General features: G+C 41.3%; 1 protein-coding gene across 1 annotated transcript; it reads left to right on the top strand.

Annotated features, from left to right (window-relative positions):
* Positions 1 to 6,178: 6,178 nt before the first annotated feature.
* fam8a1a (family with sequence similarity 8 member A1a) lies at positions 6,179 to 12,208 on the top strand. Its single transcript, XM_040021356.1, has 5 exons — positions 6,179 to 6,706; positions 8,215 to 8,335; positions 8,454 to 8,577; positions 9,721 to 9,860; positions 10,042 to 12,208. The coding sequence occupies exons 1-5, from the start codon at positions 6,325 to 6,327 to the stop codon at positions 10,184 to 10,186; spliced, it is 912 nt and encodes a 303-aa protein (XP_039877290.1). The 5' UTR covers positions 6,179 to 6,324; the 3' UTR covers positions 10,187 to 12,208.
* The last annotated feature ends 3,542 nt before the right edge of the window (positions 12,209 to 15,750 follow it).

Here is a 15,750-nt window from a genome sequence, read left to right as displayed (position 1 = left end):
TGTGGTTTATGACACAACGTGCAAGGACAAAAAAGCTGCAGACTCCCAGATCTTGAGTTCACACATGACCATGAGAGGAATTTCTCAAACTAGGTTTTTTTTTTTTTACAAACTCATGATACTTTTTGATACATTTGAAAACCCCAGAGTTATGACCTTTTGTAACGGGCTCCACACCAGAGATATGGTGTTATCTGAGGAACTTTAACATAAACTTTTCCACATGTTTGAAACTGACACAACCAAAGAGCCCGAGACTTCCCGAGACATTTCTCAAGCAGGGACTGGACTAAAAAAAACAAATAAAACACAACAGTGAACATTTTTTATAATGTCTGCTGTAAAAAAAAAATAAAAAATTACATTTTGAAATGCATTGGACTCGAGTATAGACAGCATAAATAGATAGACATAGCTATTATGACGTGCCTTATTGGTTAGGTATTGTATTACCCTTATCAAACCTGGAGCTGAGCTGTTTCGCCATCTTGGTATTTTTATTCTAGATGTGATGAAAATAATAATTATGAAAATTCCATTTTTTCAGTGTGACCTGAAACTAGCCCCACAATGCATTAGCAAACTGTTTGAGGTCACACGTCAAAGCTTTTTAGCAACCAGGTTAGTCGCCCCATGCCGGCCATTATAAACAGTTTAAAAGTTTAAGACACTTTTGTGTCAGCTTCACTGGGCTGGGACTCGTGCTTTAAAGTTTGAGACTTCAAATGTTGTTGTTTTATATGATCTGTTTGGTTTGCCTTTTTGCTTTCATGTCTATTGAACTGTCTTTAGTTCCCATTTCTATTCGTGTGAGAGTTAAGTTGTTTCTCGTGGTTTGATTGATTTTTATTCAGGATCTTCATGGTTTCCTAGTTCCAGGTGTTTTGCAAGTATTTCCTTATATTCTGAGCTCTTTGTTCCCTTTAGGTTTCTAGTCTTGGTTATAGTTTATCTGTGACCTTTTGTGCCTTTTGCTCTCCCTTCTGTGTCACGTCCCGGTCTCTGTGTTAGATGTTTCTCTGTTTGGCTGCTTCCTGTTTTATTTTGAGTCCCTTTTGCTTGGCCTTTATTTTTGCTTCCTGTGGCTTCTGTCACCTTGATTATGCTCAGGTGTGTCTTTCTCTCCAGGTGTTTCCTATCTCCCCGACTGCCTTGTGTGTATCTATAACCTTAATCTTCCCTTTGTCAGTGTCTCTTAATCCTTCCTGTTATCCTGCTTGGTGTGCTCCTTGTCTGTTTTTAGATTCTGCTGACTGCTCCATATGTTTCCCGGTTCATCTCTTGGATTCTAATTGCTTTCTTTGTGGATTCTTTGCACCTTATAAACTTTGGTTTTGTACCTAAATACAAAATGAGTCTTCTGTTTACCCATTTTGCAACAGTGCTCCATGATGACAGTGGCCTCCCTCAATAAAATATCCTCACATGTTCCCTCACATCAAAAAACTGCTCTAGAACACAACAAAGAGCCCGAGGCACTGACCCTGTCTGCAAACTGTTAATCTGAATATGAGGAAACACGTGGTGGATTCCCTGGAACAAACCCAGTCTGTGAAGTGTGATGCCCTGCAATCCACTGAACCCAAAAACCACAATCTATGATTTTAGCAACACAAGAGACCAAAAATAGCAGACAGGTGCTTTTAATGCTGTGGATGATTAGTGTAGAAATCAATTATCAGTCAAATTCCCCTGTATTTCAATGATAGAATTGCCATATTGATAAGTTTATTAACAGCTGAGTTTTACTGACTAAAGTGCACACGTTTACGGTTCAGTGCTGATTCTCTGATGCTTTCAGTGTTCTGTGTTTAACTCTTCCTAATTGATAAAGACCAGCTGTTTTTGCTAAGCTAAACCCTGTAATTGCCTGGTGACGCTGTATTCTGAGTATGTCAGAGTGTTATCAGTGTTAAATTTAATTAGAACTATGCCAAGTTCTTATCTGCTATCCTCCTTTGTGGATTGTAAATATCCCACAGAGAGACGCCGGGGCGGGTGCCGGTTTTCATCCATCAAAGCCACTCAAAGAGAAGAAACATGTTTATATTTAAGAACTCAAATATGCCAGAAATGAGACTGAATCTTTGACCACTGAAGACCAAATACACAAAGAATTCAGCTCATATCGCGCACTTCAGAGCAGTTAAGGTTATTTGGTGACCTTGTTCCCTTTAAGTGTGTCTGGAAGAACTGTCCACATCCTTTATAGACACAGCAAGCTCTCTCAGCTATGAACACTCTGTGTTGTGCACAGATACTTTCAGTGGCTCAGACAACAAAAGGAATGATCAAAATGAAGGGGCCTGTCTTCCATGTAGGGCGGTGAGTGTGCACACCAGCAAAAGCTAAACAATGAGAGTGCAAAAGGAAGAAATATTTTCCTTGTGAAATACCCAATTAAGAAGCTGCCTCAGATAAAAGGAGAGAGGCTGCTCTAAGTGCCATTAGTGTTCCTCTACAGCAAAGTCGACTTTACAAGGAGAACATGTGTCTTCACACACACTCGAGGAGTCCAAGTGCCTCCCTTATCTCACCTTGACAATATAGGGGTCCAATAAGGGCACAGGCAGATTCAGCGGTTTTAAAATGGGCGCTCACTGTGATCTAATTCTCTCCAAATCCGAGCAATGGTGACATCCCAGCAGGATGAGCATCATAGGCAGTACCGTGAAAAAGTCTTGAGCCACTCTTCGTTTCTTTATAAATTTCTTACAAGGAGTCGAACTCTTGTTGAACAAAACTTCTCCAGGCTTTGTGAAGTTCTTTTAATTTTTTTTATTCAGACAGTGTCATTGTGTGCTGTGTGGCAGGCAGGATGCAGGACTCAAACATGGGAATTTTAACTGAAAGCGGCAGTTTTATTGGTGAAAAACAGTACAAAACAAAACTAGAAACCAAAAACTCAAACTAAAGCACGAGAAAATAAACCAGGAACTGGGAACTATAATTACTTGGAACACAGAGGGAGGAAACACAGCAGACCGAGGGTACGACATGACAACTGACAGAGAGAAACACAGATTTAAATACAGAGGCAGGACAACAAGAGGATGGGGAACAGGTGACAACGCAGCTGGGACACATCAGACCTAACAAGACAAGAGAAGCTAAACCAGACACACACCACACAGGACAGGGACTATCAAAATAAAACAGGAAATACACGACATGCACAGAGGCATGACCTTGACACTGAACAGAGGGAATAAGGAGCACAGGGACAGGAGTAACAAACTGCGACATGAGACACGACTGGAGAACAAAAAAATAAACATGAAGACAGAACTAAACCTACGCTAAATGTGAGGGGCCCAGGAACAAAACCCAAGAACTAGAAATCACAAAGCAAAGAAGAACTAGAGCTAGAAATACCGAATCAAGAACTGGACTGAAAATCAGTATGTGTAGAGGAGGTTTGGAGAGAGGTTCAACAGTGTCAGCAGCTATCTGTAAAACATGGTGGAGGCTGTGTCATGGCTTCCAGCTGCTTTTCAGTCAGTGGTGTGTGGCATCTTCTTAAAATTGATGGAATTATCAACACAGAAAATACCATCAGACTTTGATCCATGCACTCAGAGTCTGATTGGCAATAGCTTCAAACAAAATGCCAATGCAGTAAGTAAGCATACCTGGACAGAAAATCACAATATGTAACGTTATCGGTTGTGGATCGGCCTCCCCAGAGCCCGGACTTCAACATGATTGAAGTGGGAGATCATGTTGACAGAGATCAAGAAAAAAGTCAGCCAACATCCAAAGAAGACAGTTAAATGTCCTTCAAGAAGCCTGGAAAACTATTCCTGAAGACTACTTAGAGAAATTACAAGAAAGCTTGTCGAAGAGAGTTCAGGCTGTGTTGAAGAATAAAGGTGGTCACACCAAATATCGACTTTTAAGCTCGTTAGAATCCTACAAACTCTGTTTCTGCCTTATGTACCATATTTCCATGTGTGCTCACATAGTACACAGTAACTCACTGCACTGAAGTCCTATTTTCCAAGCAAAAAACCCCAGAATAAGTGATGACTCAAAACCTTTGCACAGTACCGTAATATTTGGTGTTATTGCCAATATATAAGATTGCAGTAGCAGAAACACACAATCCAATGAAGCTTTTATTTGTGGTTTCTTTGAAGATTTTTTTTTTAAAAAAACAAACAGGCTGTGTAATAATTTTAGTTACTCTTCATGTTTCTAAAGTTTTGACAGTCCTCAGATGTCGTGGACGACATTATAGCACATCCACAAATGGAAACTTATAAATAAATTTTACACAATAAAATTACAGATTCTTCCTTATCTGGGTGATACATAGCCCACCACTAACCAGATCACCAAACCTCTCTTGCTCATTCATTTCTTTTCTAGCACACACACTCGCTCAGACACACCTCCACAGCAGTAATCCCACCAGGTTGTTGGGTTTCTATGGGGGTCAGCGTTTGCCAGACACTGCTTTTATTTGGACCTGATTACTTTTGGGCACAGTCATCGTATGGTTTCTGTCGACTGGGATAACGCTCATTGGGGGCGGATTGGCATTCGCCTCACTGGCTCCATTCACTAGGCCCGGCACAATCATGTGGATCTGGCAGACCTAACACCTAACCCAAAGAGTCGGGCCAGCCCAGTCAGCAAATACAATGCCCTCACTTCCCCGGTAATCAGAGAGGAGGGGGAGTAAAACGATAGCCAGCGAAGACACACAAAAAAAGAGACTGATGTGAGTGAGTAAGTTAAACATTTAGGAGGGGAGAGAGGCGTGAGCAACATCTGTAAAGTGGGGTTAAAAAGAAAGAGAGGGAAAGAGTTTGTGAGAGCGAAAGCAGCACAGCTTTCCATCAGCTGACTAGCCAGTTTTAGACTTTTTGACCCCAGTGACCTCAGCGGCAGACCACTTTGCAGAAATCACTCAGTTAAGATGTTTGTGAGCTCTTAATGTGGTAGGAGGTGGGAATGTACATGGTCAAAAAAGTTCTGTGAGGAATCATTTTATTTTGAAAAGCCCAGAAAATGCACCTGAATTAAAGCAGACAACCTAAAAACTGCAATAAGCCTAACTGTAATAGACATCATACAGTCACTGTTCATAAAAGTGTACAAATACAGAGTAGGTAATGCTGTTGTTTGCATTTAGTATTGTTGAATGTGCATAAACAGACCTCTGCTGCTCTCTTGTGGTGCAGTCTTAGAGTAATGTTGCACGTGCTATACATATACTGTAGACATCAAGTATAACATTATGACTATGTGTCTAATATTGCATTGGCCCCCCTTTTGCTGCCAAAACAGCCCGACTCATCAAGGCGTAGACTCCACTCGAGCCCTGAAGGTGCGCTGTGGTGTTTCGCACCAGGTTGTTAACATTTCATGAAGTCCTTTAAGTTGCAAGGTGGCCTTGTGTGTCTGGCATATCCTACAGATGCTCACTTGGAATAATATCTGGGGGCTTTGGAGGCAATGTGAACACCTCAAACTTGTTGCTGTGTTCCTCAAACTATTCCTGAACCACTTTTGCTTTGTGGCAGGGAAGATTATCCTGCTGAAAGAGGCCACAGCCATCAGGGAATACAGTTTCCATGAAGGATGTAACAGAGTATTGTAACAAACACTGTGAAGGTTGCAGACCCGTGCTCTAGACGGATGCTGTGGATTTCCTGCCCTTCTCAAAAGAAGCTAAGATGTGAGGAAGAGATGCCAGTAGTGGAAGCAAGTAGACACAGCACACTAACACAAATCACACTACAACTGGAAACTAGCGGTAAACATTTAAAACTTGTGCTGTGAACTTGTGGAAAATTAACAGCTCAATAAAGGGCATAATTTTAAAAATCAAAAGCAGTAAATGTTTGCTATGGCTGCCAAAGGTGGAAGAAATGTACTTTTAAAAGTATGACAAGTATCCACAGGAACCTGAATAAAATAACAACAAACAAAAAAACCCCAGAATGATCCTTTAAATGGCTCATACCATTAATGACAGCAGGGGGATAGAGTTTCTTGCCATTGTGATTACATGGTGTTTATTTATGATAAATGAAGCACTGATAGAGTAGATAGTATTGTTTTAAAGACACACAAGTCTTTAATTTGAGCTTCATAAATATTATAAAACGACACAGACTCAGGGCGCGGCGTATAGCAGTGAGTGGTCCCGGAAGTCCCCGTATTTACAAACACATTTAGCCGGCGCTTCCTTGCACCAGCCGGGAGCTAATGAACGGGGCACCGGGAGGATTACCTGAGGGCTAAACGCGTTTTAAACTGTTTTCCTGCCAAATTCAGGCAAGCCTGTGAGGACGCTGAGGTATATTTGCGGCTATGACGGACGAAAAAAGCAGCAGCGGTCCTGAAAGTGACGCACAGCAGCCTCGGAGCACCGCTACAGCGGAATACTGCGCAAACTTGCAGCAGTGGATGTGGCAGTATTACTGGGGGTACGCCAGCTGGCAGAGCTGGGTGGCTCTGTCAGCTTTCCCCTTCCCTCCGCCGGGGATAAGCGCTCAGACGCCGCCGGGTACACCCGTCAGTGGGCAGCAAGCATTTGACACAAGGAGCTGGTACAGCTACTATCCTGTCACATCCCCCGCAGCTTCCTTTCCTCACCTGGCTGCCGGGACCGAGCTGGGCTCAGCCACCAACCCGCTCCCGGGTGCCGATGCTCGTCCTGGCCAGCAGCAGAACGGGAACCCGCCTCAGGCAGGTAGGGCTCAGGTTTGGCAGCGCGAGTCGGTTACTAAGTGCTAATTACAACACATGCTGCCCAGTCTACATGAATACTTTTACATTACTTCAGTATTAAACATATTTAAACAACTCACAAATGTAAGTTTCTCTTTAAACGTTTTTAAATTACCCTCATAAAAACTGCACAAGAGGTGCACATACTAAATATATATTACTGTTTATGAATTGAAAGCATTATGATTAGTAAAAGTTTAATAAGAATTTATGGAAGTAATCAAAATGTAATCTTTAAAGCAGGATAATCATCCGGGCTGATTATTGTTGCTTATTTGTTGTAATCTGATTAATGTCTGTGAAGGTTCTCAGTCATCCAGGTCATCGTAGTCAAAGGAGCTTGCAAAGAAAAGCGTCTGGACTTCTTTAAGTTACTTGAAGACGTTTCACCTCTCATCCGAGAAGCTTCTTCAGTTCTGAGGTCAAATGGTGGAGAGTCCCAGATATAAACCTAGTGGGAGTAACCCCCCACAGAGGGACAAAAGGACCCCCTGATGATCCTCTAATCGCCTGAGCCAAGGTGTGAAACTGGGTGTGGGTCCCAATCAGCCAGAGTTTCGGGTGCGTTCATTGTGAAACCTGGCCCCACCTTATCATGCGAATTCCTGAGATCAGATGGCCCAGGGTGTGAGTGGGCGTTAAGGCGTCTGGGAAGGGATCTCAAAACTGGATTATAGATGGCAGAGAGTTGGTGTCGTAAACCCCCGTCTCTGTTCAAAGATGGTCGCTCACAGTGGACATAGATGGCTTCTTTCACTCCTCTTTCAAACCATCTGTCCTCTCTGTCCAAAATGTGAACATTGGCATCCTCGAAAGAGTGTCCTTTATCCTTAAGATGCAGATGGACTGCTGAGTCTTGTCCTGTGGAGGTGGCTCTTCTGTGTTGTGCCATGCGCTTGTGAAGTGGCTGTTTGGTCTCTCCAATGTAGAGGTCTGGGCATTCCTCGCTGCACTGTACAGCATACACCACATTGTTAAGTCTGTGTTTTGGCGTTTTGTCTTTCGGGTGAACCAGTTTTTGTCTGAGCGTGTTGCTGGGTCTGAAATGCACCAGGATGTCATGCTTGGAGAAAACTCTCCTGAGTTTTTCTGATACACCGGCTACATAGGGGATGACAATGTTGTTGCGTCTGTCTTTCTTATCCTCCCTCGCTGGTGTCTGATCTTCTTTTCTGTGCCTCTTTGCTGACTTTAAGAACGCCCATCTGATTAATAACAATTGAATGTAAGACCCAGCTCTGTGTTAAAGCTAGGTCATGAGTCTGACCAGGCTTAAGTAAATGACCTAGAGGAAACGAGCTTATATGCTTAAGAGTCTTTCAAGGTTTTTCCTCGTCCTCTGTTTTCTCTTGTGACTGTCAGCAGTGTCTGTTCACTGATTATATGTGAATGATTATGAGGTTATGAACCTTTGAGTTGCACCACGGTAATGAAAACTGCTGTTCTGTTGTCTTCTCATCTGCCATGCAGGACAAGAGTACACCATCCCCTCTCCTCTCCAGAGGTTCCTCGCAGAGACTGTGGACTTCTTCATCCTGTTTTGTGTGAAAGCCACCATCGTGTTATGGATCATGTATCTGAGTGGTATGAAGTGAGTAAAAAACACCAGGATAAACGGGCAAAGACTCAACTTTAAATGAGGCCTCTCAATCTGCTTGAATTCCAAGTTATGCCGCTTTGCACAGACAAACTGTCTCTCTTCTTTAAAGGGACATTGCCAAATTTATCACCCACTTCATTGTGGAGGAGATAGATGAGAACACGTCCCTGGAGGACCTGCAGAAGATGATGGCTGTTGCTCTGGTCTACAGGGTACTGGTGTGTGTCTACGAGGTGAGTCGCATTTCTCATCGCCTTGATAAATGCTCAGTTAGGTGATGTGCAGAATTATATTAATATTGAAAATTTGCATGCTAGCGTGTGTTTATCTTCACCCAAACTAAGCTTTCTGTTTTATAACATTTAATAACATTTTAGAGTGGATTAATCCTTGGCTTCAGCGTTTGCTCTACTTTATAAATGTCCTCTTAATGTCATAGTGTACAAGGTTTTCCTTGTGCAACTGCGAATTAAAGCAGAACACCTGTTAGAGTATAAATAACATTTCGCACTGTTCTCATTTACACCCAGTAGCAGCAGCACGTTCTCTCGTTTAATGAGAACAGGCAGCGTCAGAGTTCTTTGCGGCGCCCACAGAGAACAGTGATGCAACGTTGCATTCATAGTTGCCTGCGATTAAGTCACTTATCCCGTCTCTTGTTAGAATTACGATATTGTCTTGTTTTCCCAGGTGGGAGCCAGCTCTGGGATATTCATGCACCTCTGCTCAGACTCACACCATATGGCATGTTTCCTTCTCTGCCTCTGAGCTTGTTTGTGCTATACTGAAAACAAATTTCTTGTCCTGTTACTGTTTTGGGCCGGGATTAGTTATGCAACAAATAAAAGCTTGAGTAATTTATTTTCATGGCCATGTGTATTGCACTGCGAAATATTGGGCAATAAAAACTTGAGCCTAGCATTAGTTCATTTAACGCTTCACGCATTAAAATAGGCACATTTTCTGAAAAGTGCAAGCTTATCTAAATATTCCCCTTCAACTGGTCTCTGACTATGGTTGTTGTGCATGGGGCTGATCAAAAGCTGGAATTATACTCTTGATTAATTCACTAATTGTTACTATATACTGTTATTTTTGTTTGTGCATCTGCTGGCTGCTTTGCAACCCATCTGACACCAACTGTGACTTAATCAATATTATCTATCACCACTGATGCCTGCTCTGTTCTGTGGGCCTTGCTGCTGTTCTTCCAGCCTCCACCTTTTCATGTATGCACACTGAGGGCGAGGGTAGTTCCCAGAACAGCGCAGCTAAATATACGTTGCAAGAGATGGAAATGAAAGTCTTTCGTAATTCTCCTACCGAACGACATTCGGTGACAAGCTGTGTGATGTTTGTTGTTCTCGTCCAATTAGATCATCTGTATTTGGGGCGCTGGTGGAGCTACGCCAGGAAAGTTCCTGCTCGGCTTGCGGGTGGTGACGTGCGATACGTCCACCCTTATACGACCCAACTGTGTTCTTGTGGTCCCAGCATCTAACGTGTCCTTCTCAGCGTGAGTCTTCACACTTTTTATGTTGTTTTTTTTTTTTCCTGTTGAGTTATTTTTATATTTATTAAAAAGTTTTAAAAAAGTATATTATTTGTTGTTTCCAGTTCTTTTAGAGCATCTGTGTGGGATTCAGTAAGTCCCTGTTTGAGCTCATATTTTGCCTCGTCTCTCTCGATTTTCACAGCTCTACTGTGCGGGCGTTGAACAAGAACTTCTCCATTGCCTTCCTCTTCCCTGTCTTTATCACCCTCCTCTTCTTCCAGCACAACAGGACTGTGTACGACATTGTGGCGGGGACCATAGTTGTTCAGCGCAGAGGAGGCAGATAGCAGTATTAGACTTCTGTTTAAAGAGTATCTAGAAAATTTTATCGAACTCAGATTTACTAACACAGAGGAGAGTGACTTTGCTGGGAAAAACTTGGAACGCTCTATAAAATGAAACGTATACAGACGTAGACCTGGTACAGTGGGATGAGAAACATCTCCTGCTGTAAGGGATTTAAAGGTGCAATATGTAAGATGTTTAATTAAAAACATTTAAAAATTAAGTGGAATCGTCAGCACAATGTGATGAAATCCTTCAAAGTTTCTGAAGTTATGTCAGATTCTACATGTTATGTTGTAGAGATGAAATTATAAATGCAGTGATGGACGGGGTTGGACAAAAGCGCTGGACTGTTTCGGTTTCAGCCTACAACTGACCTTACAGTGTGTCCTGTGCGCGTTAATGGCAGTAGGTGACACAGACAGCTGGAGGCTTGGATCCTACAACATGATGTTAGCTAGCTTTATAATATATCAATGCTGCAACAGCATCTGTGATAGCAAACACAAACAGTTGTTGATCTGCTGTTAAAATAAATAACAATAAAAAGTCCAGTGCAAACAAAAATATATATATTTATAAGTTAAATCTTCACATATCAGCATTTTGGTGTTTGCATGATTATCAGTCGTGCAATCCAGCACAGTTAGACACTGCATTAGTCTTTTTCCCTGGCTCAGTTGGTCTTTACCTGCCAACAGGCTCATCAGTACTGCACGAACACTACTGCTGTTACTGTGTCCCAAAGCTAGAAGGTCTAAAGCTGAGATTGGTGGAGAGGGAAAGCCAGGGAGAAGTCCTGATTGGACACTGGCTGTCTGTGTATTTTAGGCAGCCCGGCCGACCTATCATTTGGATTTCTAAAGCCGATACCTCGTGTGTGTCTCCATGTGAAACAGAGCACAGGAAAGCAGAAAAGTAAGTGGAAACAAGTAGACGTGAGTTGGCTAAACAACATCAGTGTTGTTTTTTTTCAGTGCAAGAGCAATATTCTGAAGTGAGGTGCTCTAACACGTACTTTCATAAAAGAGCGACACGTTCAGGAAACTTTAAAGGAGCAGTTAAAAAAACACATTTTGTTGGTGTGCTTTGCTTTTTATTTAAGAGCAATTTTGTTCCGTTTTATCTTTTAAAATTAAATGACAGAACATGACTGTTTTTGTCAGCCTCTGCAGAAAAATTTTATATTCAAATTAACAAACTTTGCAAGTAAAAAGGTTTGAGTCATCCGTCACTCTTTTTCTATGCACAACTGGTATATGCAAAGCAAGATAGCATACGAGGCTCCTGAATGACCTACTGTCCCCAAAATAAAACTGGAGGAAAAGTCCATCTGCAGTCCTGAGTCAGGCTGAGAAACAGAACACTTTTTACAAATTGCACCTTTAATTCTCACCACTGTATCGCTCTAAATAAGCTCAGAGGACAAAACTAAAGTATTGTGAGGTTTTTGCTCATCGCAGCGTGTGTAAAGTTGGAAAGCTTGTTGTCATGGAATAATCCCGCAGCTCATGTGAATTTTAATAAGTGCGCTACTGTATGACACAATCTACTGTTTCCTTTTTTTTTTTTTTTTTTTTTTTTTTTGGTGACCCTGAAAGGATTTAATAACTTTTACCTTTTGTGATTATGTAGTTGCAGTATGCAAGATTTTTGTACCACTAAAGTGCATGTCCACTATTGTGTGATTGTTTCATTTTTCTACAAACTGAAGCTAACTGTTCTTTAATACTTTGTAAGAAAAAGTTTTAAATAATTTAATGTATTGGCAACTTGCAAACACATTGTTATTAGAGTACGACACTTTGCAGCCTCTTTCTTTCTTTAAGCTAACAATGATCAGTCAAATGTCTAACATGCTGATAGTTTCTTTGTGATTTATTAATGCTGAAAAAGAACATTTAAGAGTTGTTTTTATGTGCCCACGGACCATTTAATGAAGTATTTTTTTCTGATGTGGTGACATAAATTTGTCCAATTTCTCTGGGGGGCGGTACGGAGTGCAAATAGATTTCTAAATTCTCTGCTCATGTTTTCTCTCTTCAGTCTTGTAGCTTTTGTGACTCAGGGCAGCTTTTATTTTGAAAGGACCCGTGTTCGTATGACCGCTGTTACTCTTCAATTGTAAAGACTTGTTTTGTTAGATTACCTGTTGGACTGTTTTCTAACACAGACATCTAATCAGCCAATCACAGGGCAGCAATTCAGACAAGTAGACATAGTTAAGACGACCTGCTAGAACACAGGTGTCAAACTCCAGGCCTCGAGGGCCGGTGTCCTGCAGGTTTTAGATGTGTCCTTGATCCAACACAGCTGATTCAAATGGTTAAATGACCTCCTCAACATGTCTTGAATTTCTCCAGAGGCCTGGGAATGAACTCATCATGTGATTCAGGTGTGTTGACCCAGGGGGAGATCTAAAATCTGCAGGACACCGGCCCTCGAGGCCTGGAGTTCGACACCCCTGTGCTAGAAGTTCAAATCAATCTTGAGAACAGGGCATAAATAATGTAATCTAAGTGATTTTAAGGGTGGTATTTCAGAAACTGCTGATCACCTGGGATTTCCCCTCGCAACCAGAAACTTAACAGAAGTTTCTGTTTTTTATAATAAAAATACATTAAAGCATCTATTCTTTAAAATATGAATAGTAGCCATAATGAAAGTTTACATTTGCTATTAACACCGGAGATTACGCTCCCCACAGTAAAAATGACTTCTCAGCCTTCAGAGGAAAAACAAGTTTAAACACTGATGAAACTGGTTACAATTCATCGAATGGAAAAAGACATTTCAGATTTTACACAGTTATTACGTCATATTTGATGTTATTTAGGCTGTGGAAAGAGGAAGGGTTGAAGATGTACTGCGGTAATAAAATAACAGCAGAAAAGTTTACTTTTTACTACGGAGTCTGATACATTTGTTCCAGTCATAAAAGCAACTAACAAAAGGGCCCTTAATAGACCGAAGGGTAAAAGAAAGAAAAGACAACAACACTGACAGATAATCTTCAGAATACATTTATGAATCAGTTTCACTTGGGTGTGCACGTCATGACAATGTTTGCACTTTACCACAAAAGGCACTTTGAATTAAAGTAAAGTATAGTTCCAGTCGGAACAACAGCAACAGTCCTTCCAACAAAGCATTCAGTCAGGTTGTTTCCCATCACATGTCTGCACACTATTAGTTCCTGTTTTCATAGAGCTGTTAATACTGACGTCTTTACTTTGAGAACTGACATCCTTTAACTGCTGCACACTTGGGACCAGGCCACATGAGGGCAGCAGAGAATGACACAGGCTGAGGCGCAGATGCTAGAAATACGAACCATCTTGCTTATTGTGCCTAACATCCTGTTGTATCATCTTTGTAAACGCAGCAGCGCTTCTATTGTGCTTTTCTACTCTGAGCACTCAGATTGCTTTCTACTGTGAGGCCCATTCACCCATTCATACAAGCACTTTATCCTCTGACATTCATACACATACAGTGAACAAACCATCAATATTCCCATCAGTAGATGACCCGCTCTACCTCCTGAGCCACAGCCACTCCCTCAATTCCTGTCCTGTAGGCCACAGGTGTGTGTCAGACATGAACCCTGAACAGGTAGGAGTCTTACATTCATGACAGACAAGAGAAATCAAAAGGCTTTTGCATAGGACAGTGAAACATTTCCCTTTGATTTAAAAAAAATAAAGTTAATTATATAAAGACAGGCTGAATTATGTCGCGTGGGGATACTTTGTTTGCGTATATGGTTTTATGTATTCAGTACAGGGGACGTTATGGTCTACGTTTAGAAAAAAAGAAGTGAAGAAGTGTAACTTTGCAGCCCCATTAAACAAGTGGGAAGAGGACAGTGATTCTTTAAGCCTTTAAACCTGCAGTAGGTGATGCCCATGGACACTTGGGGGCAGCAGAAACCAGCTGTGAACACAATCGACCACCTTTTAAGTAGATGAACTTGTAAGAAAACATTTGCTGATTTACACCTCCAGCGCCATTAGCATTAATTCTGAGTCGTGTTTAATTTGGGGGATGACTGTCTGTCTGTCTCTGTTGGCTCTGTATTTAACTTTTCCAGGGTGCGCTGTACTTCATGACCTGTCACAGCTGGGATAGGCCCCAGATAAGTAATTAAGAAAATGGATTGGTTAGTATAATCCACTACAGGTGGTGTTACTGTGCATAGCACTGCTCTTTTGTAATACTACAGTGACTTGGAATTAAGACTCATTAACCATAACGGTACAGCACTGGTTCCAGTTGAATCAAACATTCCAGTCAGTCATAACTGAACAAAACGTTTGGATGATACTTACTGTGCAAAACTCTTGATCCACCTGTCATTTCTTTATTTTGTTTCCAAAGAGCCAGACAAGTGGTCTTGAGTGGCTTTCTGAAGGTCTTCAGTTATTTATCTGTTGTTCACTCATTTTTAGTGCAGTCTTTGTGCCTGACCAAAGACTGGGCCACTTATTACTGACCTAACAAATAACTTTGCAAGGAACCAATTTAACAGATTTTTAGCAAAACATCATTTGCTCCCATTTCTTTAGTTGAATCTACCAAAGATTGTGAATTTAACACAGTTTGACAGACATAAAACAGTATTTTTGCAACAACAAGGTAATTCCCAAAGAGCTACTATCTAAAGTCTTATATCTCACATTACAAAATATGAGGAAACTGGACAAAGAAGTATGTCTAAAAAGCTATCTACAGCAGATGAATGAAATCTGAAAGTCATATCCTTAAGAAATAGGAAGGAATCCAACAAAGACACAGGACCTGAGAGATGCATCTGGCTCTCCAGGTGATCCATCTACTGTTCACTGAAGCCTCATCAGATATGTGTCAGTGGAAGGGAGGCTGACTGGAAGCCATTCTTAAGGAAGCGACGCAGAGAGAAAAGGCTGAGGTATGCCAAATACCAAATAAGTACCAATACTTGTGGAACGATGAATCCAAGCTTGCAAACTTTGGTTCAAATCATCGGACAGAGAGATACAACAGCAAGAATCTAAAGCCATCTGTAAAACACAGTGGAGACTCTGTCGTGGTTTGAGACTGCTTTTCCATCGCTGATATCGGGAATCTTGTCAAAATGAACATAGATAAGTACCATCAGATTTTGATCCACAGGTAACAGATTCCTTTTTCAGCATGACAATGATCCCAAACACACTTTCAATACATTAAAAGCATACCTGGACAGAAAAACACACAGTGGATTGGCCTCCCCAGAGCCTCAACATTACTGAAGCAGTGTGGGATCATCTTGACAGAGAAATGAACAAAAGGCAGCCAACATCCAGAGAAGAACATTGCATGTTCTTCAAGGAGCCTGGTGAAACATTCCTGAAGACTACTTAAAGAAATTAAAGGAAAACTTGGATAAAAGAGTTCAGGCTTTGTTGAAGAATAAAGATGGTCATACCAAATATTGACTTTCAAGCTTGGTTTTTGACTTATGTGCTCTATTTCCATTTATGGTTACACATATTTCAATAAATCCCCGAACCTGTTTCCCATTTTCCAAGCAAATATAAAGAAA

Source organism: Simochromis diagramma, unplaced genomic scaffold, assembly GCF_900408965.1.
Source record: "Simochromis diagramma unplaced genomic scaffold, fSimDia1.1 OVJJ01000753.1, whole genome shotgun sequence".
NCBI classification, from domain to species: domain Eukaryota; kingdom Metazoa; phylum Chordata; class Actinopteri; order Cichliformes; family Cichlidae; genus Simochromis; species Simochromis diagramma.
The sequence above is the reverse complement of the archived record's forward strand: the minus strand, read 5'-3'. Positions and strand labels throughout refer to the sequence as shown.